General features: G+C 40.3%; 1 protein-coding gene across 1 annotated transcript in view; it reads right to left on the bottom strand.

Annotated features, from left to right (window-relative positions):
- The window catches only part of LOC115521361 (protocadherin-8-like), a 59,651-nt gene that overhangs the window by 17,850 nt on the left and 18,617 nt on the right, over positions 1-23,184 (bottom strand). Inside the window, 1 exon segment of the mRNA XM_030326891.1 lies at positions 10,334-10,398. Coding sequence (XP_030182751.1) covers positions 10,334-10,398 — 65 coding nt within the window.

Below are 23,184 nucleotides of genomic sequence, written 5' to 3'. Positions count from 1 at the left end.
TACAATTAATTTGTGATAACCTGCAATGAAAGACCCAGGCCCTCAGAGCACAGTAACTAACATTAGCATAACTTAGCACCACTTTTGGCTTCATGGGCTTCTAAGGGTCTCTGATGTGACAAGCCTTGAATACTTGTGGCATTGAAAGCCTATGATCCTATTCAGAGGGACAGACAGAGCAACATACAGCATCATCTTCCATTTCATAACTTATAGACGTAATTATTATTTAATCATGTAATCATCCCTAAGAAGAAGCTTTTTGAAGGTTTGCACATGAAAACAATGCTTTTATTAAAAAGCCAACTTTGCCTTTATGCTGAACACAGAAACATCTAATTTCTCTCATTTCGTTTATATATCCCTTTCCTTCATATTTGAGCAAACGGAGGGCGGGATTCTTAATTACTTCTCACAGTGTGCTTGGTTAAATAATGGTGTGAAGTGCTTCGCTGTGTTCCTAAACATCTGCCAGATTTTTTTTCCCAGGGAGGAGTAACATGAATAAGAAAAGGAAAGGACTCAGGCCATCTGACAGATCATTTGGATGATAGAAATATCACTTCTATGCCAGGGCACAGTGTTCAGTATTTCTAATATGATTATCATGATTGTCCCAGAAAGCCACTACAAGTTGACCGTGTAACCTATAAGATTAAATACAGTAGGGGCGCCTGGGTGGCGCAGTCGGTTAAGTGTCCGACTTCAGCCAGGTCACGATCTCGCGGTCCGGTCCGTGAGTTCGAGCCCCGCATCGGGCTCTGGGCTGATGGCTCAGAGCCTGGAGCCTGCGTCCGATTCTGTGTCTCCCTCTCTCTCTGCCCCTCCCCTGTTCATGCTCTGTCTCTCTCTGTCCCAAAAATAAATAAACGTTGAAAAAAAAATTTAAAAAAATAAAAAAATAAAAAAATAAAAGATTAAATACAGTAAACTACAGAACAAACACCTGAAAAGACCTACCACGGCTTTTCCATGTCCCAGATGCAACATTCCTTGAAGCTTTGACAAAAAGAGAATGAGAAAGATTCTATGCAGTCTCCTTGGGCGAGCTCCTTCACTGCTGTGGTTATGATTTTAGCATAATGATATCAGTTCTCTTTCCAAAGCTTAAATAAGTTCTAATTTCCATTGTGATTTCTTCTTTTACCCATAGTTTATTTAGAAGCACACTGCTTAATTTCCACATATATGAGGATACTTCTAATTATCTTTTCATGATTGATTTTTAGTTTAATTCTACTGTGATCAGAGAACATCCTCTACATGAATTTAATATTTGGAAATTTGTTGAGACTCACTTTCGGTTGCACTGCAGTTGTTGGATGCCGTGTGTTCCTGTTTGTTAATTGGGTCAAGTGTGTTAACCATGTTCAGTTCTTCAATATCCTTTCTAATTATTTTCCTCTGCTCATCCTATCAGTCACTGAAAGAGGTCTATTAGAATTGCCTAAGACTATTGAGGGTTTGCCTTGGACTCACTTTGGTTCTATCGATTTTTGCTTTGTCAACTTTGACACTTTCTTATTATATCCATGCAAATTTGTCAGTGTTACTTCCCGGCAACTTAACCATTTTATCATTGTGGAATATCCTTCTAGTAGTTCTTGCCTTAATGCCTACTTGGCATTATTCATCTAGCAAATGAATACTTGGAGTGTTATTCTTTTAGCAAAACAGCTTTCTTTTGGTTAATGTTAGTAAGGAACATCTTTGTCATCTTTTACTGTCTACCTTTCTGCACCTTTATTTTTAAGCTGTTTACTATTGGCAGCATAAAGTTCTTAAATCCAATTTGACAGTATTTGTCTTTTAATTGAAGTATTTAGCCTTTCATTTAATGCACTTAGTGATATATGTGGGTCTAACTCTACTATCTTGCTGTACATTTTTTCTTTCTCCAATTTGTTCCATGCTCCTTTGTTCTCATTTCTTGCCTTATTTTGTTTTAATAAAACATTTTTATTATTCCATTCCCCCTTTTACTATCTGGTTGATCATACTTTTACTATTCCTTTAAGGGTTACCCTGGATTAAAACTGCCTCCTTGACTTTGACTATGACATAACGCAAGGAACTTAGAACAATATAGTTCTGTTTATCCATTTTCCAGCCTTTTGTTCTATTTTTGTCATGTGTCTACCCCATAGATATTTAAACCCCACAAAACAACATTATTATTATTTAATGCTTTCAATATTCATGTAGATCTACCCATATATTTACCCCTCACATTGCTTTTCATTCTTCCTTGTCTCTCCATGCTCCTGTCTGGAATCATCTTTCAGAGGAACTCACTCCAGTATTTACTGTAACACAGGTCAGCTAGTAATAAAATTATCTCACTTTTTAGGGGGCAGTGGGTAAGTCTAAAATTATGCCTTTTGATTTCTTTTCAAAGGGCATTTTTACAGGGATAGAATTCTAGGTTAGCTTATGTTTTGACAATTTTGAGTAAATAATTCAAAGCAATCTTTCAAAACTTTGAACAGACAATGTCGTTGCTAGCTAACCTCCATTGTTTCTTTGGGGAAGTCATATGACTTATTTTGGTTTCTGTCTGCTTTCAATACCCTCTCTTCTTTTGTTTGCAGTGGTTTTACCATGATATGCTTAGTATGACATTCTTTATATTATCCTACCAGCCATTTGTAATGCTCCCTTGGTATCTTTCACTATTTTTGAAGAATTCTTGGCCACCATCCCTTCAAATGTGGCTTCTGTTCCAATCTCTTTCTTTTTTCATTGAGGGGTTCTAAATGTACCCCTCAATGAAAACCATGTTCAAAATATGTTTGATCTATTTAACTAGATCCCATATTTCTCTTATGCTGAGGGTATTTTCTGGTTTATCTTCCAATTCACTAATTTTCTCTTAAGCATTTTTTATCTGCCATTAAACATATCTATTGAGTTATCGGATTTCAGTTGTCATTTTTCACTTTTAAACTTTCCATTGTTTATGTTTAAAAGTTATTATCTGTTAAAATTCTCCATCTTACCCTTTATTTTCATCATGTTTGTAAAGTTTCTGTCAGATAACTTTAGTATCTGGATCTCTTCCAAGTCTGTTTCTGTTGTGCTTTTTCTCCTGATTTTCAGAAACCTATGCTTATCTCCTGGAATTTCCAGTGATTGTTTATTGAATTCTAGATATCAAAATTTGAAGAAATAGTTTGAAACCATAGATAATGTCACCTTGTTCGAGACTGCATTTACTTTTGCTTCTGACAGAATATAGGAATGTCATCTTAAATCTGATCAGAGAATGATCTGTTTTGTGGGACTGATCTATTTCTGGTCCATGCTCATTCCTAGGGTATAGGCTGTCCAGGGGCCTAAATACAACCCTGGAAGGTTTGCCAAGGTCTTCCTCCTTGAGCTGGCCCTGAATTCCAGTTTCTGTCCCCTAGCCCATGAAACAACCCAAAGTTATGTTTGGCTTCTCTACCTTTCAGCCATCAATGTCTGCTCAGTTTCTCAACCTCTCTGCTGCTTCTTTAGACACTTCTTTAGACACTTTAGACACTTTTCCCTTTACGTCGAATTTACCTCTCTGTACTCTTCTCTCTAAGACCTTGGCCTCTCAAGCTGTAGTTGCTCTGGTAGCTCTTCAATGCTTCCAACAGACTTTTACAAGATACATCTTGTCTAGATTTTTCAGTTCACTATCACCAGAAAGAGAGATCTCCTCTCAGCCCCCTCCCAAAATACTTCTAACTTTTTTTAAATAAATGTTTATTCATTTTTGAGAGAGAGAGCATGAGCAGGGGAGGGGCAGAGAGAAAGGAGACAGAGGATCTGTAACGGACTCTGTGCTGACAGCAGCAAGACTCGAACCCATGAACCGTAAGATCATGACATGAGCTGAAATCAGACCTCAACCGACTGAGCCACCCAGGCACCCCGCTTCCAACATTTTTAACATCTGATCCTAGCAGGAGCAGAAATGTGACCATTCCCATAAAATGCTAGTTGTCTTAGGTTTAGCTAAGAGGAGATTCATCGCTTCCAGGGTGAGGTGGCTCCTGTTTGGCCAAGGGCAAGTCTCAGCAGCACAGAGCAGCTGTGTGCTATTAGCAGCCAGCATTCACAACAGCTGTCCAAGTGATGTGTTTGGTGGAAAGGAGACCTAGGAGGGCATCAATGGCATGGAGTACAATAGATATCCTAATCATTTCAGTAATGCATTTTTTTTTAACTTTTCAGTTTTTATCTAGGTCTTTCCTGTTCCCCTGCCTGCCCCATTGCTAACATTTTTTCTGGCCCCTCAACAATTGGGGTATTTGAAGGGGAGGATAGAATTAGGGGAAAAGAACCCACTTAGAACATGCGCGCGTGCGCGCGTGCGCACACACACACACACACACACACGCACTATCTCCAACACCATTCCTAGACCAATCGCTGCTGCCCCAGTAGTATACCCCATTTAGCCTCTTTATTTGGAACACTTTGTCCTGATAAGCAGAACTCTTAGGCAGAGTCCTTTCAAGATTCCCCCGAACTTACTACTTCTTGCTATTTCACCAACTGTCCAAATAACCCATCAGAAAGTTTGCATCTCATCTTTCCAAAATCTCAGTATATAGGACACTCCTCCTGTATCCTTCTTCCATTGGTCTAATTTTCAGGAGCATCCCCACATAACCTCTTTCCTTTAGGATTTTCCAAGCCACGGTCAGGGCCCAATCTCTGGCTCCAGACTCCAGAGGACACAGGTTAACCTCTCCCTAGTGCACACAGCTGTGTTCCCATGGTGACACAGGGATGGGTGGGTTTCTTTCTACAGCTCAGCCAACAGTCATTTAGGATGAGATGTCAGGCTCTCTTTCTGGAAAACACCACACTTTCTGCTAAGGCCCTCTTACATGGCATAGTGTAGAGGGAGGCATTCTCTTTCCCTTAACCCATGAGGAGGGGAAGGGAAACAAAATTCTGATTCATTTGAAAAGTGCAGAACACAACTACAATGCCTAAAAAGATGTTTGGTAGGTGAAGGACTATGGGGCATTTTCTCATTTCTTTTCAATTAGTCCATTTTTTTCATGTTTATTGCTTTCTGAGATACAGAGAGACACAGACAGAGAGACAGAGCATGAGAGGGGGAGAGGCAGAGAGAGAGAGAGGGAGACACAGAATCCGAAGCAGGCTCCAGGCTGCAAGCTGTCAGCATAGAGCCGGACACCAGGCTCGAACCCACAAACCACAAGATCATGACCTAAGCTGAAGTCGGACACCCAACCGACTGAGCCACCCAGGCACCCCTCAATTAGTCCATTTTTTGAAAGCATTTCTGTCTTAAATGTGGTGGGCAACGTCTTGGTACGCTTGTCCTTTTACGCTTCTATCAGATTTCAGGAAGCCTCAGAAATGTTGTACTTGTATCTAACACAATTTCCCACAAGATGCTATGAATTATTAATTACTTGATTCTAAAACATTATTTTTAAAACCTAAATGTTTAACTTAATAGAATGTTTTCTCTGGAGAGGAGGATTGTCAAGTTTAGAAAGAACATATAGAAAACAGGCTATTACTACACAGTTGGCATCTCCCCCCTACTGAGTGACATAGAATCAGCATTAAGATCTGACTTTTACAATAATTTCATTTTAGCAGACCACATTAGACAGAGCTTTCTTTCCTCTGCACTTTCACAAGCCATGAAAACAGAATATTTCAAGCCACTGTCACTATGTCTGAATTTCCGGACACCAGGTATAACGTATATTCTTTAAAGAGTCCTAATTACTCCTTTTAATTGATCCCTGAGCATTTACTGAGGGCTTGACTCTGGCCTCGGTGCTGAATCACAAAACCCAGTAAGAAATGGTTGCTTCCCTCAAGAACTTGCAGACTAGGGAGGGAACCAGAAAAATAAACAGATCATTAATATATGGCTGAGCACTGAGGGTGCTGTGGGACCCCAAAAGAGAGCAACCAGCCTGTCTTGGGTGGTCAAGAGGGGCTTTTAGGCTTTTAGAAGCAAATGCCATTTGAGTTATCATAAAGAACAAGGACAAATTACCCAAATGATTCTCAGTTTTTTATCCTGGGTGACTGAGTGCATGTTGGTGACATCAATGAAGATGGAAAATATGTAGGCATGATATACAATGAAAGATCGTGAATTTCATCTTGGAATTGGTGGGCTTGGGCTATTGTCCCAAAGAAGCAAAGATAAGTTGTAAACATTTGGACATATAAGAATAAAACTCAGGGGTATCTAATATAGAAATACAGATTTTAGAGTCATCAGCATTTAGTTGGCATTGAAATCTCGACAGTAGGCAAAATCATGAAGAGAGAACATATAGTAGTTTTACACTGCCTGGCTTATGCATCTTTTTGAGAATCTGATTAAAACAATGGACTCTCTTCCAAGAAAAATGTCCTTAAAGAAATTTTTGCATACACTTAACACTGAGACATGATTCCCTGAAGCTCATTCATGACTAAGAAAACATCGTGTGTAGGAAGAAGGGAAGTGAATTGATGATCGAAACTTCCTGAACCACGACCAAAAGTATTGATGTTCAAGATAGCATATAAGATAAAGCTGCCCAGACAAAGGAGACTTGAAAAAGTTGGGTTTCTGGAACTAAATACTTTGAATTTTATAGCTGTTTAACTATGTACTACCTGCCTTTGGAACCAGTTCAGTCTATAAAACACATTGCCACAAAAATCCAAAACCAGAGGCAATTTCGAAATATACATGTGAAATGGAGTTGGATCTATTCATATCACAGCTCCAGAGAATATATCAAGCTGGAAGTAATGAGTTCCAGTTTGTAAGGATTTTTACAGCTCAACAGAAATTGGCTTTTCTAAAGCTTTCGCCTTCCCCAGGTTTGCCAGAGCCCAGTGCTTATGCTCCTGCTATAAAACTCATTTCATTCCTTCTTGTTCACACATCAACTTTCCCCCCTCAAAGTTTTAGGGTCTTTAGAACAAAGAACTAGTTCTTGTTTATCTTTGCCCATGATGCTCTTCCCCCACCCCACCAACTCTCCTGCAATACCTACCTAACACAAGGTCTTGCACATTCGTTTCATAAATATTTGTGGAACTAATCAGTTGTCAACCCAATCACAGAATCTTCTAACACTAGCAAAGCAGCAATCATATATATGGAAGATAATGGAAACCAGAGGCTCCAACTGCCTCTTCCCAGGTAAGGTATGATGCCTCTCATGTCTGCAGAAATTGACCAGAAGAAATATCACAGTAAATAATATTAAGCAGCCCAGGGTCTCCCCATTACACTCGCCATGCTTGTATTACACTGCATGGTGTGGAATGAGAGAAAATGGAGGGGGGTGGGGTGTGCAGGGAGGATGTAAGCTTCCAGAGGCAGACGATAGAATTCTCTCCTTATACCATATAAAAATTATCTCCTAGACAGAGGGAGACTATCATTTATGCAAAGCAAAGGACAAAACAGGTGTTAGTACAAGAATAGATCATCTCAGGGGTGGTAAACGGAATCCTTTGCTGTACAGAAATCAGGACAGAAAGCAAGAACACAAGTGCAAGAATTAAATCACAATTTAGCCTTGTTTGCTGTGTGACATTGCAACTAAGATTGGTGCAAACTGACATCTTTAAACATTTCCTATGAGCCTGAAGGGAGGCTGTGTTTTGACCTTTGCAGATTTACAGTCCTACCTAGTGTGAAATGGAGCAGAATGTCATTGATGTTTTCAGAAGAGTATTTGCTCTGGCCCTTGTTGATGCCTTCCTTACCTCACTCCAATAAATCTTCACTTTATGTTTACACGTAGAGAACTTTTGTCATCCGTTCCTATGCACAAAGGGTCTAAGTTTATTGCAATATTCGACAAGATGCTTTTTTTACTTCCTGGTTTGGGTTTGGGTTCGGTGTTACCGGTTTGTCCATCTTGAACTACCTAAAGGGCACTTGAGCGTCACAAAGCCTCACAATTCAAAAACATTAAATGAAATAAAAACACAGAGGGAGACCAATTTCAAACTAGTTTTTACTTCATGTGAGCCTCTTGAAGTAATACATAGCCTAAAATAAACCCTGGCTAGAACTATGGGTTGCCCAAACTATTTGTCTTTTCTACGGGAAGGTAAGGTTTGTTCCTTTTCCAGGGTGATTGCCTAGAGGCAGATGTAGCTCTGGAGAATGCAAAATATTGTTTCCGTCTCTAACTAAAAAGAAAAAAAAAATTCCAAACCAAGTAATTGCTTTGTCTCAGACAAAGAAAGCAACATAATAAACAGCACAGGATAGAGTTACTCTTTGTTAGGTTTGTCCTGTATGTTTACTGAGCAAAGCGCTTGATTCAGAAGATTCTGGAAGCAAGACTGGAATCATCAGTGAGGAAGGAGAAAAATGAGATAGGTGTCTGGTTGTGATGACTTACTCTGAAGATAGAAATTCAACAGTCAGGTTTATTTTTATAAATTCATACCTTTGCCTAGAATGTTTCCCACTTACCCCCACTGGAGCCTACCACATGATAGATTCATACCCATCATTCAAGCCTCTGCTCATACAGCATTTCTTTTGTCAGCCCCTCCTAACCCCACAAAAAGAATTCTTTTCTCTCCTTTGTCTTCCCATCTCATGCAATCACTTCCTTCTTAAGAGAATGTCTCCGCTTCCGCTTTGAGAGCACCTTGAAGGCCTGGATTATTCATCATTTTCTCCCCAAGAAACTTGTCATGATAAGTGATGCAAAAAACTGCTTAGTAAATACATGCTGAATAAGTTTAGGTGGCTAACATTTAAAAAAAATCCAGCCCCCAGATTCTGAAAGAATCTTCTCTCACCCAATGTCATGAAGACCAAGCCTGAGATTAGGGAAGCATGCGAGAACACACTAGGTTAGGAAATCAGCCTTGGATATGACAAACTCTAGGAGTAAGCAGTCTCAAGGCCATGCAGAGAAGAACTTTTATGAGAGAAGCTAACAGAAAAGAATTATCTATCACTTTTGGTTCATTTTCCAAGGGAATGTTAGCAAATGGGCATTTTTTTATCAGAAAAAAAATTAAAACAAAAATATTTACCCTGAAATATCCCCACATGCTACCTAATTATGTCTTGGGCAGAAATGTCATACACCCACACCGGTGTTACAGATCACATGGGTAAGGATTGGAAAGCTCTAGTCCCACTCAGAAATTGCTCAGTCCTGCTGATGAGCAGACACTTAATGCTATACTTAACAGGACCAATTTAAAATGAGTGCCGCATGGGCCGCTGCACAGATCACCATGGACACTGTCCAAATGTCGCCTCGTGGTATGCTAGGAGCCCAAAGCTTATTGGAAAAAGGGCTACTTCTTTTCAGTATGCTTCCTTGTAAAAGTATACCTAGGTATGTACTGACTTACTAGAATTACTCCACTGCTGTATTATTTAAATAAATAACTTTCTCCAAAAGACTCTCACGATTCTCTGCAGGGAATGGAGAGACTTAGATAATGAATGCACACATTTGCACATGCAGACACACACACTCGTACACACGCACAATCATACCCCTGCGTGCAAACACATTCGCACACATGTTCACCCACACACTCATCCTTCCTCCCCCTCTCCCCCCTCACTCACACACACACACACACACACACACACACACACACACTCCCAATCAAACAGGGGAAGTAGCCCGGTGAATAGATTATTTTCAAGGACAGCCGTTACCCAAAGGAGGATACCTTTTCAGTTTCAGTTCAGTTACCAGTTGGACTTTATAGAGGCTCCCAGTAACAATCCACATCCCAGAAATTTAAGTCTTGTTTATCATTAGCACAGACCACCACATCCGTACAAATGTCTTCTAGATAGCTGGCGGGTCTTGACGGTATCAGAAATAATCTTGATATTTTTAAATCTCAGAACAGTAAGTTAACATCACAAAATTATGGCCGATAAAAATGATTTCATGTTGCTTCTCTAACTCCCGTTAGTAAGTAAACCCCTTCTGTTTTTCCCACTCGGTTCATCTTAGCTGTACTCAAAGATGCACAGGGACAGATGCCTGTGGGTCCTGCTTACCAATGAGTGCCCACGGTTAGCACATAGTGAAGGGATGGGTGACCGGATGGGGGTGGTAAGCTCCCCAGTTAACACTAACTTTAGCTAACATGTGGATGTCTGCCACGACATACTATGGTCCTCTTCTCTGGAGAAACCAAGGGGGAAATCAGAAGCATTTTCACAAAGACTGAGCCTTTCCCAGGGGGTTCCACAGCTCAGCTATGCATTTCTCAGCATCCGTTTTCTCCAAGTGCTTGGCTTCTGTATGGAAGTTTCCTTCATTTAAAGAGACTAAAATCGTGCACATACTTTTCATATAAATTATTCTTGTCCCTTTCCATAGTGACATTGGAAAGCAGCGACTCAGCTTGTACCTATAAACAGAAGGAAGAGCTGAGCAATTGTCCAAAGACACTAATCAGAGCAGCAGAAAATATGTATTATTCACAACCCGAAGCCTACATTTTCTCTCAGCTGAAATGTTTTGACCAGAAACTCAGATAATTATTTCAGATTTACATTTCATTTGTCTTAAGTAAGCATCATTTCACTTACACTAAAGATAAGGGAATTACCCTAAAGGTTTTTATCCAACCATTTGTACTAAATAAATGAAATCCTAGAGTTAGAGTCCCAACAAAAGTATTAATAAATACATGCATGATTCTGTTACAGGGAGGGGTCCTACATAGTACATGTACATGATAACTCTCTCTCTCTCTCCCTCTCTCTCTCTCTCTCTCTCTCTCTCTATATATATATATATATATATGTGTGTGTGTGTGTGTGTGTGTGTATTTATTTATATACAATTTTTATATTTTTAATAAATTATATTATATATAATTTTTACACAGAAAGATACATAAAAATCTACCTATACAGAATTGTCCCACCCCAATCATGCTTCTTGCACTTATAGTAATTGTAGCATCTGCAAAGCTACAAATTAAAAGAAAACAAAAGGACTCAAATGGGTCTTTGAAAACTGCCAAAGTAGAGCCCTTTTAGTTTAAACTAAGCCACCGTGTTCAATTCGTCTCTGCCCCTGACGAAACAGTATCCATTTGGAATGCTACACGAAGATGGTTTGCTTTTGTGGCGATAATTGGCTCTAAACGGTCATAGTAATTAGCAGCATCAGGTGGCTCAGGCAGCATTTGGTCACCCATGGCCTATTTATTTGTGAGCAAGTGGGGGGGTGTAGGGGTGACAGGAACAGACGGGGGAAAGATACAAGTACTTCCCTGGCACCTTGCATGGATGCCTCATGCTGTCTTTCTCCCTCCGGCACCGTCGTCAGTGCCTCCGGCTTCTGAGCCAAGTCTGAAGAGCCTGTGGGCAAGTGCCCATGCCACCAGCTGTTCTGGCTGCCCTTCCCCAACAGCCTCTTCCTTGCCCTCCACTCATCTGGCATGAAGAAGGCATTTCTGTGCCGCTACCTTCGATCTCTGCACACTTTGGTTTCACAGTCGAGGATTTTTTTATTTATCGGTGTGGTTTTGGTCGTTTTTTTTTCCCCCCAAGAGTCACAAGCCAGTAGGGCTGTAGTTAAGGGTTAATTGGGCATAAAGGCAACATGTGCAAAGACCCAGCTGTTCCTCTCAGGGAGGATTCCAGAGGGCTTTTATAACCGATTGCTACCTCTCAAAAACAACTCTGTAGTCTGATGGCAGTACCGGGAACCAAGGTGTGATCAAAGCCATAGGGAAGGAATGCCAAGCAGAAATGCCTATTTAAAAAGGCCCATGAAAAGGAGCAAGTACAGAAAAAGAAACACAAAGAGCCATGGTGGAGACTTGGGGATAAAAATAGAGTAGCTAATGTTTATTGAGCAATTACTATCCGCCAGGCACCATAGTAAGCAATTTACATAGACACGACACTGACCTTGGACTCAATCAGTATTACCTCCGTGTTTTAAATGAGGCAACTGGCTTAACAGAAAGGTTTTAAAAAGTGATAGAACACCACTCAGTCTATGTACCGAACTATGATTCAGACCCCAAGTATCCCTTCTTGAGGCCCTCCTGGGAGTCTGGAGACTGGAGGTTTGTTTCTGGGCCAGCTTCTGTGTAGCAGAGTAACTTTCAGTGTCTTTACAGACAAGTGTGGGAATTTCAAGTATGGCTGACATGGTTCCTGCCTTGAAACCATCTGACAAGGTTATTTAAAAATGTAGATTTCCGAGTCTCTTCTTAAATCTAATAAATCAGACTCTACAGCAAGGTGCTCAAAACTGCATTATTCATAATTCCCCCTGAGGATTTTTAGGCTCAATAAAGTTTAAGGAATGCTGGACTAGCCAATCTCTAAGGTACCCTCTATATGGAAAATTATATGGCTCTGGTGGCTCGTATGGCATCCAAGAAAATTGTTGCATTATTTATACTCAAATTGTTGCTTATTTAAAAGAAAATTCAAAATAGCCTTATTCAGTATAAATTATTTTACTCGCACGAGGTGATTGTGAATGACCCTCCTTTATTTCCAAAATTTCAAAGCCATTTCCAAAGGGTAAAGATTGCTTTCCAAACATTGAGGAAGTGAAAACCCTTAGGTTTGGGACTATTCTAAAAAAGCCCTGAGCCCTGGCTGCATTTTTGGAATCAGACCTCTCTTAGGATGATTTTAAAGGAGTCAATACTCCTTTTGGATGTATGAACTTTTTGTTCTACTTTCAAATAATGCTCACATCTTATAACATACCTCTCAAACAATAAACTGTATTAGGCTGAGCATATGGAAATGCTTTTTACTTGCAAAAACATTGAGTTCATATGATTCAATCTAGTGTGTGTGTGTGTGTGTGTGTGTGTGTGTGTGTGTGTGCCTGTCTGTCTGTCTGCCTGAGCTGGGCACAGTCCCTGTGACTAGATACTTAGGTCTCAACTTACTTTGTCCTGATAATGCAGTGCTGTCCTATGTGCATTCTCGATAGATGTTAGGTGATGATACTGATGATGAAATTTCCCATTCGGCTTCCCAGACTTTGTCCTAAATTCTTAGATCTTAATGAAAGGGGTAAATATTCACAGCTACAGTGGACCAGTCAGTGACCAAATTAAAAATCTAATATGGGACTTCGTGTTCCCATCATTCCCAAACATCATGTAACATACAAATACACGCATCCAACCCAGAAGAGCCGGCAGCATTTTCCCCCAGTGAGTTTACTCTGCATATGTGAGTTTACTGTGTCTTTTAAAAGATGGCTTCGTAGTCTAGCAGATTTTATCAGCTGTGTACTTTCTCCTGCTACTCCAACCATTTTCCTTAAACTGAGTATTCAGTCGTTGTCCCTAAAAACATATCAATAGGAAAAAGAAATCTAAAAGCTAAACATTGGGTGAAATGACATGGATTTGCATGGATTAAATGCTTGGAGAAGAAATAAAATAGACTGAGCTCACTTGACCACGTGAAATATTTGTGCCTTTTTCCTCCTCTGTCTTCCTCCTCTGCGCCCACCCCTGAGTGCCAGCGGAATTATCTGGCAGCAGTGAGCCCTAACTAAAGCTTCTGGAAGCTCTCATTCAGCAGTGAAATTGTTGTCTTCCTCTGATCCTCAGATTATGGAGATGAGGGGGTGAATGCACAGCACTACGATTTCCTACCGAGATAGCTTTTCACTCTTTTCAGTGAGAAAAAGATCAAAAGGAAACTGGCTAATTAGCATACCAAAGGAGACAAAAACCCCTAGAGCTTTATCCTTGTTGCAATCCAATAATAAACACCCGAGTACAAAAAAGATTATTTGATAATGACACGCAGAATTGAAAGCCTTTGAAATAGCAGCTTCTAGAAAAAAAAAATTTTTGGAAAGGAAAATATCCATAATTATACAGAATAATGCTTACACTTTGGGGAGCGGCTCTTTTTTCCTACGAGAGCTACTTGCGGAACTATTTTGCCTAAGAACGGCGATGTGGATTGCCTTTATCTGAAAAACTCAAAAAGCCTACAAAAGGCTTCAAATCCCTTCTCAAGCAAACATTCAGCTCTTTCGTATTCCCAAAAATTAAACACAGAGCTCTTGTCTTAAAAAATAAGTGTCCCCTTTTCCCAGACCAGTGCCCAGCCAAAGCCTGGAGCTCAAAACCAACGAAATTTGCGATTCTTTGAGGCTTATTATTCTTCTCTATAGCTTTTCCTGGTTTAGAAACTCTGATAGTCTCTGCAAATAAGGGCTTTTTTCCAAGTGAGTACAAAGGAATTGTTTAATTATAAACAAGTTACTCCCGGACAAGAGCATAGGAATCCACCAGGTCTACGGAGGGTGACAGCCTCAAAAAAAAAAAAAAAAAAAATCAGACCCTCCACTCTCTGGGTTAATATTAGTATTGCGGTGTTTTTCTTCCAGCATTGAGGGGATAAGAATCAACAGAATAGCTTTATCAGTAGTCACTCTGGGTTTGACTCAGCTGTGAGCGTGTCTGCCTCTTCTTCTAAGACACAAGGATACCACATTGATCAAGGGACCTTGGGCACATGGTCAAGCCTGGCTTCCCCACGAGAAGTTGACCCACATCCCAATCAACTCTGGGACCTCAGCGGGACAGGAGTTGGTGGGACTGTGAATCTGGAGGGCAGGTGCTAATAGAGATTTTCTGCACAAAGGATTAGAGGTTGCCAAGCTCTAATTCCCATTAAAATGCCCACTGGCCACAGAGAAGTTGTTATTTCGCCTGGAGCTCACCCAGATAATTATAATGGACATGCCAGAGACCACTGGCTCTAAGCCATTTGAATTAAAAGCCCAGAGGCCTGGGTTATTAATACTTTATTCTGTTTCTAAGCAAAGAATCATCATCAATGAGTCCAATGGTAATGAGTCTCTTTACAAGTCTGAGGTTGAGTAAGGCCTCTCCTATCTTACAGATTTATTAATTTTTTAACAATAAATGGGTGTGAAATGTGACTCTGACTGGCCATCAAATAGCCTCTGTTTTTCTCCAGGACACTGAATTCTCAGGTTTGACAAGATCTCCTAAGGATCTTATTTTGCTAGTTTCCCACGGAATTCCTTCTCGTTTCTTTTTATAAATTGTTCATTTCCAATGAAACAAGACTCACATCAGAATTTTACTTAGAAAATGTGTCTAGGGGTGTAAAATAAATGCCATTTACCCACCACTCCAAAGTATTAATTAGACTTAGCTGTTTGCCAGCTAAGTACCAGAGGAGCCCATGGTGATTAGCTGCACTAATTGGAAATTCAAGTGGCGCTGATAACCACACAAAGATAATAGGATTATACCTTCCCTCCCTGAAAAGAGAAGTAGCTTTGTCATAACTGTTTAGATGATGGCTTTAAGCTGTTTCACACCTAACTACCCCCAGATAAAGGGAACACTTTTAGATTCTATTTTTATACCTACAAAAAAAAAAAAAAAAAAAAGGAAGAAAAGAAAAAGAAAAAGAAAATTCTTCCAGGTGGCAACAAAAATACAAAGGAATGTCCCTCTTTGTCTCTGGATCCCAACTTGCTCTCCAAGAAGCACAGAAAAGTGACTTTACTTGACTACCAACAGCAGCTCAAGTGGAGTCAGAAAGTCAGGTAGACTTGCCCTTCCCTGCAGGAACATAGCTTTAATTTGGGTTTGCAGAAACTCTTCCAGGAATTTTTGAACACATCCATTCTCGGGATTGCCAAAACTGTAGGTATAACTTGCATTTGGGAAAGCTAAGCCGACGTTATTATCTGCATTTTATACATTAAGAGACTATCATTTGAAAAGGTTAAGTGAGTCTTTCCCATTTCCTCTTCACTTGAGAAATTTCAATGTTTATAGAAATGGAAAGTTTTCCAAACCTGACAGGTCCCAGAGATACCAAGAGGCAGGGCAGGACTCCAGCAATTTCGGTCCTCTATCTCCTTACTGGGAGCCAAGCTCTGGACCAACTTCCCTAGACAAACTGCCTTTGTTGGGTTCAGATCCCTCTATTTTATCCCCATCAATAAGATCCCAATCTGGGTGAGGAACCAAAAATCTTGTGAGCAGGTCATGTTCACTGCCTTATCATCCCTTCTGATGCCCAGGCCAGCTGTTACAGACTACGACATAATCAATCACTAAAGAAAATTGCACAAGGGAAAAAAAGAGGGTGGAGTTGGAAATCTTTCCCAGATGTTAAATATTCAGAAGAGATAAATTAACATATATTTATTTCAAGTAAAACGAAAAGCAAAGATATTCGCACGTATAGTCAAAGTTCTGGTGGCCATGAGGGGTAGATTTTACCCCTGGATTGATCAGGTTCTTTCAGCAACTTGAGGGGCCAAGGTGTTTTCCAAAGTAAAGGTATGAAGCCAGGCCCACAATACCAACCTCTCTGGTTTGACACACACAAAAAAAAAAAAAATTGTTTTTTTGGATAAATGTAATTGCATAGCCACTGGCTCTACCCACACTTGAAGGCATGCCTTCTCTCGCACATGGCCTGACTCACATGGAGAATCTCAGGAGGTACAAAAGCCATGTGGAGTTGCCATAGCAACTTAAGGAAGCCTGAAAATCCAACTTATCCCTACATGTCTCCATCACAAGCCCGGGGCATAATTTTAGATATTCTTTGGATTGGGGCATGACATCTCCAGAAAACTCCATCTAAATGTTACCATTTATCAGGGAACGCAATGAATACTCAAAATCACATTCCTGAAAATGACTTTGGGGAACTGGAGTCTGAAGAAAGGCCCTCAGGGAATCACAGAGGTATTAGTGCAAAGAAAGGCAGGCAAACTATGGATGGATTCTGAGGCCCTTTCTGGGGGAAAACCACACAGAGCACAGAGGCTTCCTAGGAAAAGCTTCACTGAACTCCAGGGTCAGGATTTCTAAAGGTGGAGAAGAGTCCACCCACAGTGGAGTAAATCAAAGACAAACTTTTTCACTGTGAAATTTTCACCTGGGTTATCCGATAACCAGAATAGGATTTCGGGTTCATTTGAATTTTAGGCCAACTGAGAAATAAGTTCCTCACTAGAATATAAGCTTTATGCAAGTACACACTTTGTTTTATTTATTTCCCTACCCTAATGCTGAATACTATGTACTATGTGCCTGGTTCATAGGAAGTACTTAGTAAATGTTAAAGGAAGGAAGGAAGGAAGGAAGGAAGGAAGGAAGGAAGGAAGGAAGGGAGGAAGGGAGGAAAAGAGGGAGGGAGGGAGGAAAAGAGGGAGGGAGGGAGGGAGGGAAGGAGAAAATTGTCGATTACAAATTTTTCTAAGTCTAAGAAAACTGAATCTTTGGCAGTAGAGAAGCTTTAGTAACTGCAATTATGGCTATTCAGCCCTGTAACAGTAGCTTCAGAAGATATAGGGGATCAAATTAAATGTGTACTTATTGCCCTAAGGAAATAACTTGGAACAGATTTTTGTTTGTGTTTCTGTGTTAATAGAGAATGGAAGGGCAGTGAGGCAATAGCTATTGGAAGCTGGAGAAAAAGGGGACCTGAATTATGTGCGGGCAGAACAATTAGTAAAACAGTCGCTTGAGGTAACTTGAAAATTAGATGCGAGTACCCAGAAGTGCTGAGCTGCTACCAAAAAAAAAAACCCAAAAAAACATGTGGCATCTGGAATTGTGTAGTGGGCAGAGCCCTGGCAAACCTCAAGATGGGGCTTAGTGATAGTTAGAAGGGCAGCGAGAAAATTGCTTTTGGAAGCCTGAGAAAAGAAAACCTAAGTCATGTATGAGCAGATTAATTAGCAAAACTGTCACCTACAGTAACATGGAAAACAAAAAGGATACCTAATTAACTTGTGGATCCAACTAAGGCTCCATGCAGAATGTTGAAAGTAGCACCTGGCATCTTTTAGTTGCCTGAGATAAGTTATAGGAGGAGTAAGATGTACTAAAGAATAAGTTGTTCAGTTTTCATCATAATTTAGAGAAAATATAAAGGACTTTGGGGCTCAAGAGTCAAATGAATTCCCAGCCCCAGTGTGTTTTGGAAAACTATTCTCAAAGTGAGAAAATGCCTCAAGAAAAGTATCACATCCAAGGTACTACCAGTAAAATAGGGTCTCAAAGTAAAGATCAAATCAATAATGTTGTTTATGAAAATGCAAAGATTTAGAGCACTGCCTCATACACTCTAAGCTCGACAAAAAGGCTTCTAATAATCCTCAGAACTTATAGACTCTCAATGAGGAGGGGGGGATAAAAAGGCCTCCTAAAAATATTAAGGGCATTGTCCCATAGCAGTTTGACTTGCAGGCAAAATATGAGAGAGGGGTCCATCTTGAAGAACTTTATGGGTATGATAAAGCTAGTGTCTAATAAAGTGAACCCATAATAAGATTTATAAGCAACCTACAAAGGCTTTAAGAGAATTATGCTACATTTAACATCGCCAGATTGTACTCGAAGAGACACAAACATTCCAAAATGAAATTGGAATTTCAAAATGAAAAGAAGCCCCCTGAGGTCTCAACCTTCCTTGAGCAGGATGAAGACTGAAAAGTGGCTCGGCTACACTCATGAGCCATCGAGAACCACACTCAGACATCAGAACTAGGCCCTACCCAAGAGACTGGCCACAGGTACCCACCTGGATTTCAGATTTGCTCAAGACTATTGACTGTTATATTTCTCCCATCTCCCCTTTTTTTGAATGGGTGTTTTTATTGCAGTTTTTCTGTCTTTTCTTCATCATGGTGATGATGGGCAGAAGAGGGAAAGATGACTTATCTCTAGATTTTAGAGATATTTAGATTGAAAGCAGCCACATTTCAGAGTTCTTATTCTCCCTGGACCCGATCTAGATGATGAGGTTCTAGGCTTCAAACGTGAGCCATGATGCTGTAATGGAATGAGACTTTAGGAGTCCCAGAGAGAGACTGTATAGGAAGAATGTACAGGAGGGATGAAAATTATTAAGAGCCCAGAGAGTTGTCGGTGACAGACAAGTAATTTGTCAGCTGCCCACAAATCATGCCCTTGTAGAGTCGCCTTCCAGACTGACTCTGGGTTTGACCATGGGACAAGTTTTGGCCAATGGGACATTAGCGAATGTGTTGCAAGGAAAGGCTTGATAAGCACCTATATACTGGGCTTGTACTTTTGGAATACTCTATTAATCTTTTCAATATTAACTTTAATACTTCAGAGTGTGTTAGAGGCTTCCAAATTCCAACAATTTGAAGGTTCTATTCAATTGTTACTATAATATAGTCTAAGATGAACTATATAAAATTTTGAATCGTATGAGAAAATAAGCACTCACTCTCCATTAGAAGACAAAGATTCCTAGAACATACTGGTGCTATGATCTTAGGGAAGTTATTTTCCATCACCTTCTCCTGTTCTATTTTCTTTATAGCACCAATCACTGTATGAAAATATCTCGTTTATTTATTTGGTCATTCCTTTGTTATCCTTGCCCCACACTGGAATGTAACCTTCAGTCTGTCTTCTTCTGTTAGACTGCCAGCATTTCAAACACTCCCTGGAACAGAGTAAGGGCTCAAAAAGTACTCTATAAAACATAATGCTAATTTAAGATACATTTTGAAGGAGGGAGAGGGGGGGAGGTATTAATTACCAGTGTTCAGCATTTCTCATCCTCCTCCCCTTCCTGACACATGACAGATAATGTTTCTTAGTCCCCCTGCCATTGGACAAAGGGGCATGAAAGTAGTTCAGGCCGACAGGCTGGGAGAAGAGTGATGTGCGTCACTTTCCAGTTGAAGGATTTAAGATCTAGTGCTGGCTTCTCCCTGACCTCTTCCCCTGCCATGGAAATGGTGAAGCTTTCTGTGGAGTTGCAAGGGAAGCTTTGCTCCCACATTGAATGTGACCACCTTGGAGAACCACCTGGAACTGCAGGAGATTTTCCCTGAGCAAGAAATACAGTTTATCGTGTTAAAACATGGAGTCAGGAGCTGTTTGCTCCCACAGCACAACCAGACCTACCCTGACTGAGGCAGCACTTGACCGTGAGTACGTCCACTTTAAGAACTCTGGAACTAGAAAGGCTAGATGGTCATTTATAGATTCAATGACAATTTATTGGGTATCTCTTATGTACAAAGCACTGTTCTAAGTCAAGGAATATAAAACAAATGTGAATTAGATACTGCTTTCAAGGAGTTTATCATTTCATAGGAGAGATAAAGTGTGTACATAAGGAACTGTGGTACAGGGCAGAAAATTGTCATAAGACAGGTGCAGGCACAGTGCCATGGAAATCGACCTGAGATAGACGTGAAGACTCTTAGCCTAGATCCTTATGGGTATGCAACTTATGAAAGTATGAAGAATGACTTTATGGCCATATGTGTCGTAGAGCAAAAGATCAAGCCATTAGGCCTGCTGTGCTCCCACATTCTCATTTCTCTGTGCACCCCACCTTCTAGATAACCCAGTATGGGTTGAATTGTGCCCTCTTTCAAAATGTACATGTTAAAGTCCTAACCCCAGAACACAATCTTGTTTAGAAATAGGGTCTGCCAGAGGTAATCAAGTTAAAATTAGGTTATTAGCATGCACTTGAATCCAACATGTTGGATTCTATATGAGGGGAAACATGCAGACAGGCAGGTATGCAAGAGCGCTAAGTGAACACTATGGTGGCGGTCAGGGTGACACGTCTGCCACACAAGGAAAGCCAAAGGTCACCAGAAAACCTCCAGAAGATGGGAGAAAGGCACAGGACAGATTCTTCTTCACAGCCTTCAATAGGAAGCAACCCAGCTGACAGCTTGATCTCAGACTTCCAGCCTCCAGAACTGTGAGATGATATATTTCTGCCGTTTAAGCCACTCAGTCTGCAGTGCTTTGTTACAGAAGCCTCAGAGAACCAATATAAGCCTTAAATAGATGCACGAGACAGGGAAAGGAATAAAAGCCTGAGACTATTCAGCCAAGTCCATGTCCCAGAGGCCCATTATCTGTTTCTCTTTCCTCCTCTCTACTGGCAACAAATCAGGTTGATGAGGAAAAGGTGGAAAGTAACCAAAAATTTCTGGCTATCATTGCCTGGGGTGGAAGAAAAGATAGAAATGTGTGTGTGTGTGTGTGTGTGTGTGTGTGTGTGTGTGTGTGTGTGTGATTCTTTCCATCTTCAGTGAATGTCTTTTAAGCATAGTTTTGATTTTTTTTCCCCGAGCAACCAAGTTTCACAAAAAGTCTAAATTTTAAAATGCCCTAAAACCTTTTCATGTTTGTGTTTGAAATTTTCTCAAGCTATATGGGTGTGTATAGCATTAGAACGGTTTGCTTCTGATTATTCCAGTGAGTTTCTAACTCATTAACTATCTGGGCCTTCCACACACCAATACAGAGGGGTCCCTTTGGTTTGGTTTTGTTTTTAAATATTTATTTATTTATTTTGAGAGAGAGAGAGAGAGAGAGAGAGAGAGCGAGCGCAAAGGAGGGGCAGAGAGAAAGAGGGAGAGAGAGAAACCCAAGAGTCGGATGCTTAACAACTGAGCCAGCTAAGTGACCCTGGAGAGGTCCTTTTGAACATGTTTCCCACTCTTGGTGTCTCAGGTTCTCTCATATATAAAAGGCAACATCAAGTAATGACACCGGCTCTTCATCTGGTTTGTCAAAGTGCGTCTGAAAGCAATTCCAAATGAGGAGAACCAAAATATTTGGAGTAATGTCAGCATCTCTGGTAGACTACAGTCTCCCCTGGTGATCACTTTAAAATGCAAATCTCTTTAGTTACCTAAGCTCTGGCTGGTTTTTCTTTTTTTTTTTTTTTTTCATTCTCACTATTTCATACTCACTGTTTGTAGGACTCTAAACATACATTTTGCCTCTCCTACAGGTATGTCAGCCACGGCCAACTTACTGACAGAGTGACAAAAGGTACCTCGCATTACTAGACGCCTCACAAAATACACAAATGACAGAATCCTTGCCCTCTAGGGAGTATAAAAAGACTAATGGAAGAAATGGTATTTCCACCAATGCACATATTAATATTTGACTTGATTAAAAAATGCTCATCTAAAGAAAAATAATTTCCCTTGAAGTCAAGAAGTTTGACGATAGATCTAACAGTAAAAGGAGAAGGAAAAAGGTCATGGGACTAATAATAATAATTAGCACTTATGTTGGCACTCTTTCTATCTTCAAAGCAGTTTTTGAAATATGAACTTGTTAATTTTCCCAACGTTCTTGTCAAGCTTATAGAGCTTTACACTGTTCTGATGTTCCCTCCAGTATAATCCCATATAATATGTGAACGTTCAATTGATTTCTGCACACAAACACTACTGGAGGTCTGATCAGCCCGCATGGCATCTGATACCCAGTCAGCTCCCAAACTTTGCTGCAAAGAAAAGATGGAACTTCCTGCCTTGTTAGTCCAAAGACCCACTCCAGAGTGAAGGGTCTGCCTAGAAAAAGGATTATCACTTTAAACACCTATTCGGATTTCATCAAGAGGGCTCTTTCTATTTCTTGCCATTTAAATCGTGAGTCCCTCAAGCAAATGGACTGTGTATTTTTCATGTCCGTTCCCAGGATCACCTAGGCCATGTGCTGGCTCAGAGTGATACTTAATAAACGTTCACTGAACAATAAAAATGAAGTCTTTATTGAGAACCTATTGTTGAACTGTGAAGAATAAATAGCATGTGGTATCTTTCCTGCCCTCTGGAAACTCAGCACAGAAAAGGAAGCAGGACTCAGGCGTGGGAAACAACTAGATGCAGAATACAACTAAAAGCCATGATGTGTGGCACCAGAAATGAATGCTGGGGGTGGGGGTTGAATTATATACATTTGTCTTCCCAACCCATTAACTTCACCTCCTTCCTTTGCGTTTATGCAAGTGTGTCTAACCAACTTGTGACCCGCACTAAATTGTTACAATAGTAAAATATTAACATCTCCTAGACTGCTTAATACTGAGATCTCCCTCATTTGGAAATGACATACATAAAAAACCAATTCTTTCTGTGTAAAACAACCACAAAAACACAGAAATAAACACACACACAGAAACACACACACACACACACACAACTTTAATTCTCACCCTTCGTCTAAATTAAAGCTTCAGGATGTTTTGAAGAAAAAGTAAAACAGCTCCAAGCTCTAACTGAAATTTTGTAAGACTTCTCTGGGTTTGAGGAAAGTTGATTTCTGAAAGAGAGTTTTATTGAATTCTTCTTAAGGTGGAAATTTGTGATT

The sequence above is a fragment of the Lynx canadensis genome, chromosome A1 (genome assembly GCF_007474595.2).
Source record: "Lynx canadensis isolate LIC74 chromosome A1, mLynCan4.pri.v2, whole genome shotgun sequence".
Taxonomy (NCBI): Eukaryota; Metazoa; Chordata; class Mammalia; order Carnivora; family Felidae; genus Lynx; species Lynx canadensis.
Note: the sequence above shows the minus strand (reverse complement) of the source record. Positions and strands in the feature narration are given on the sequence as shown.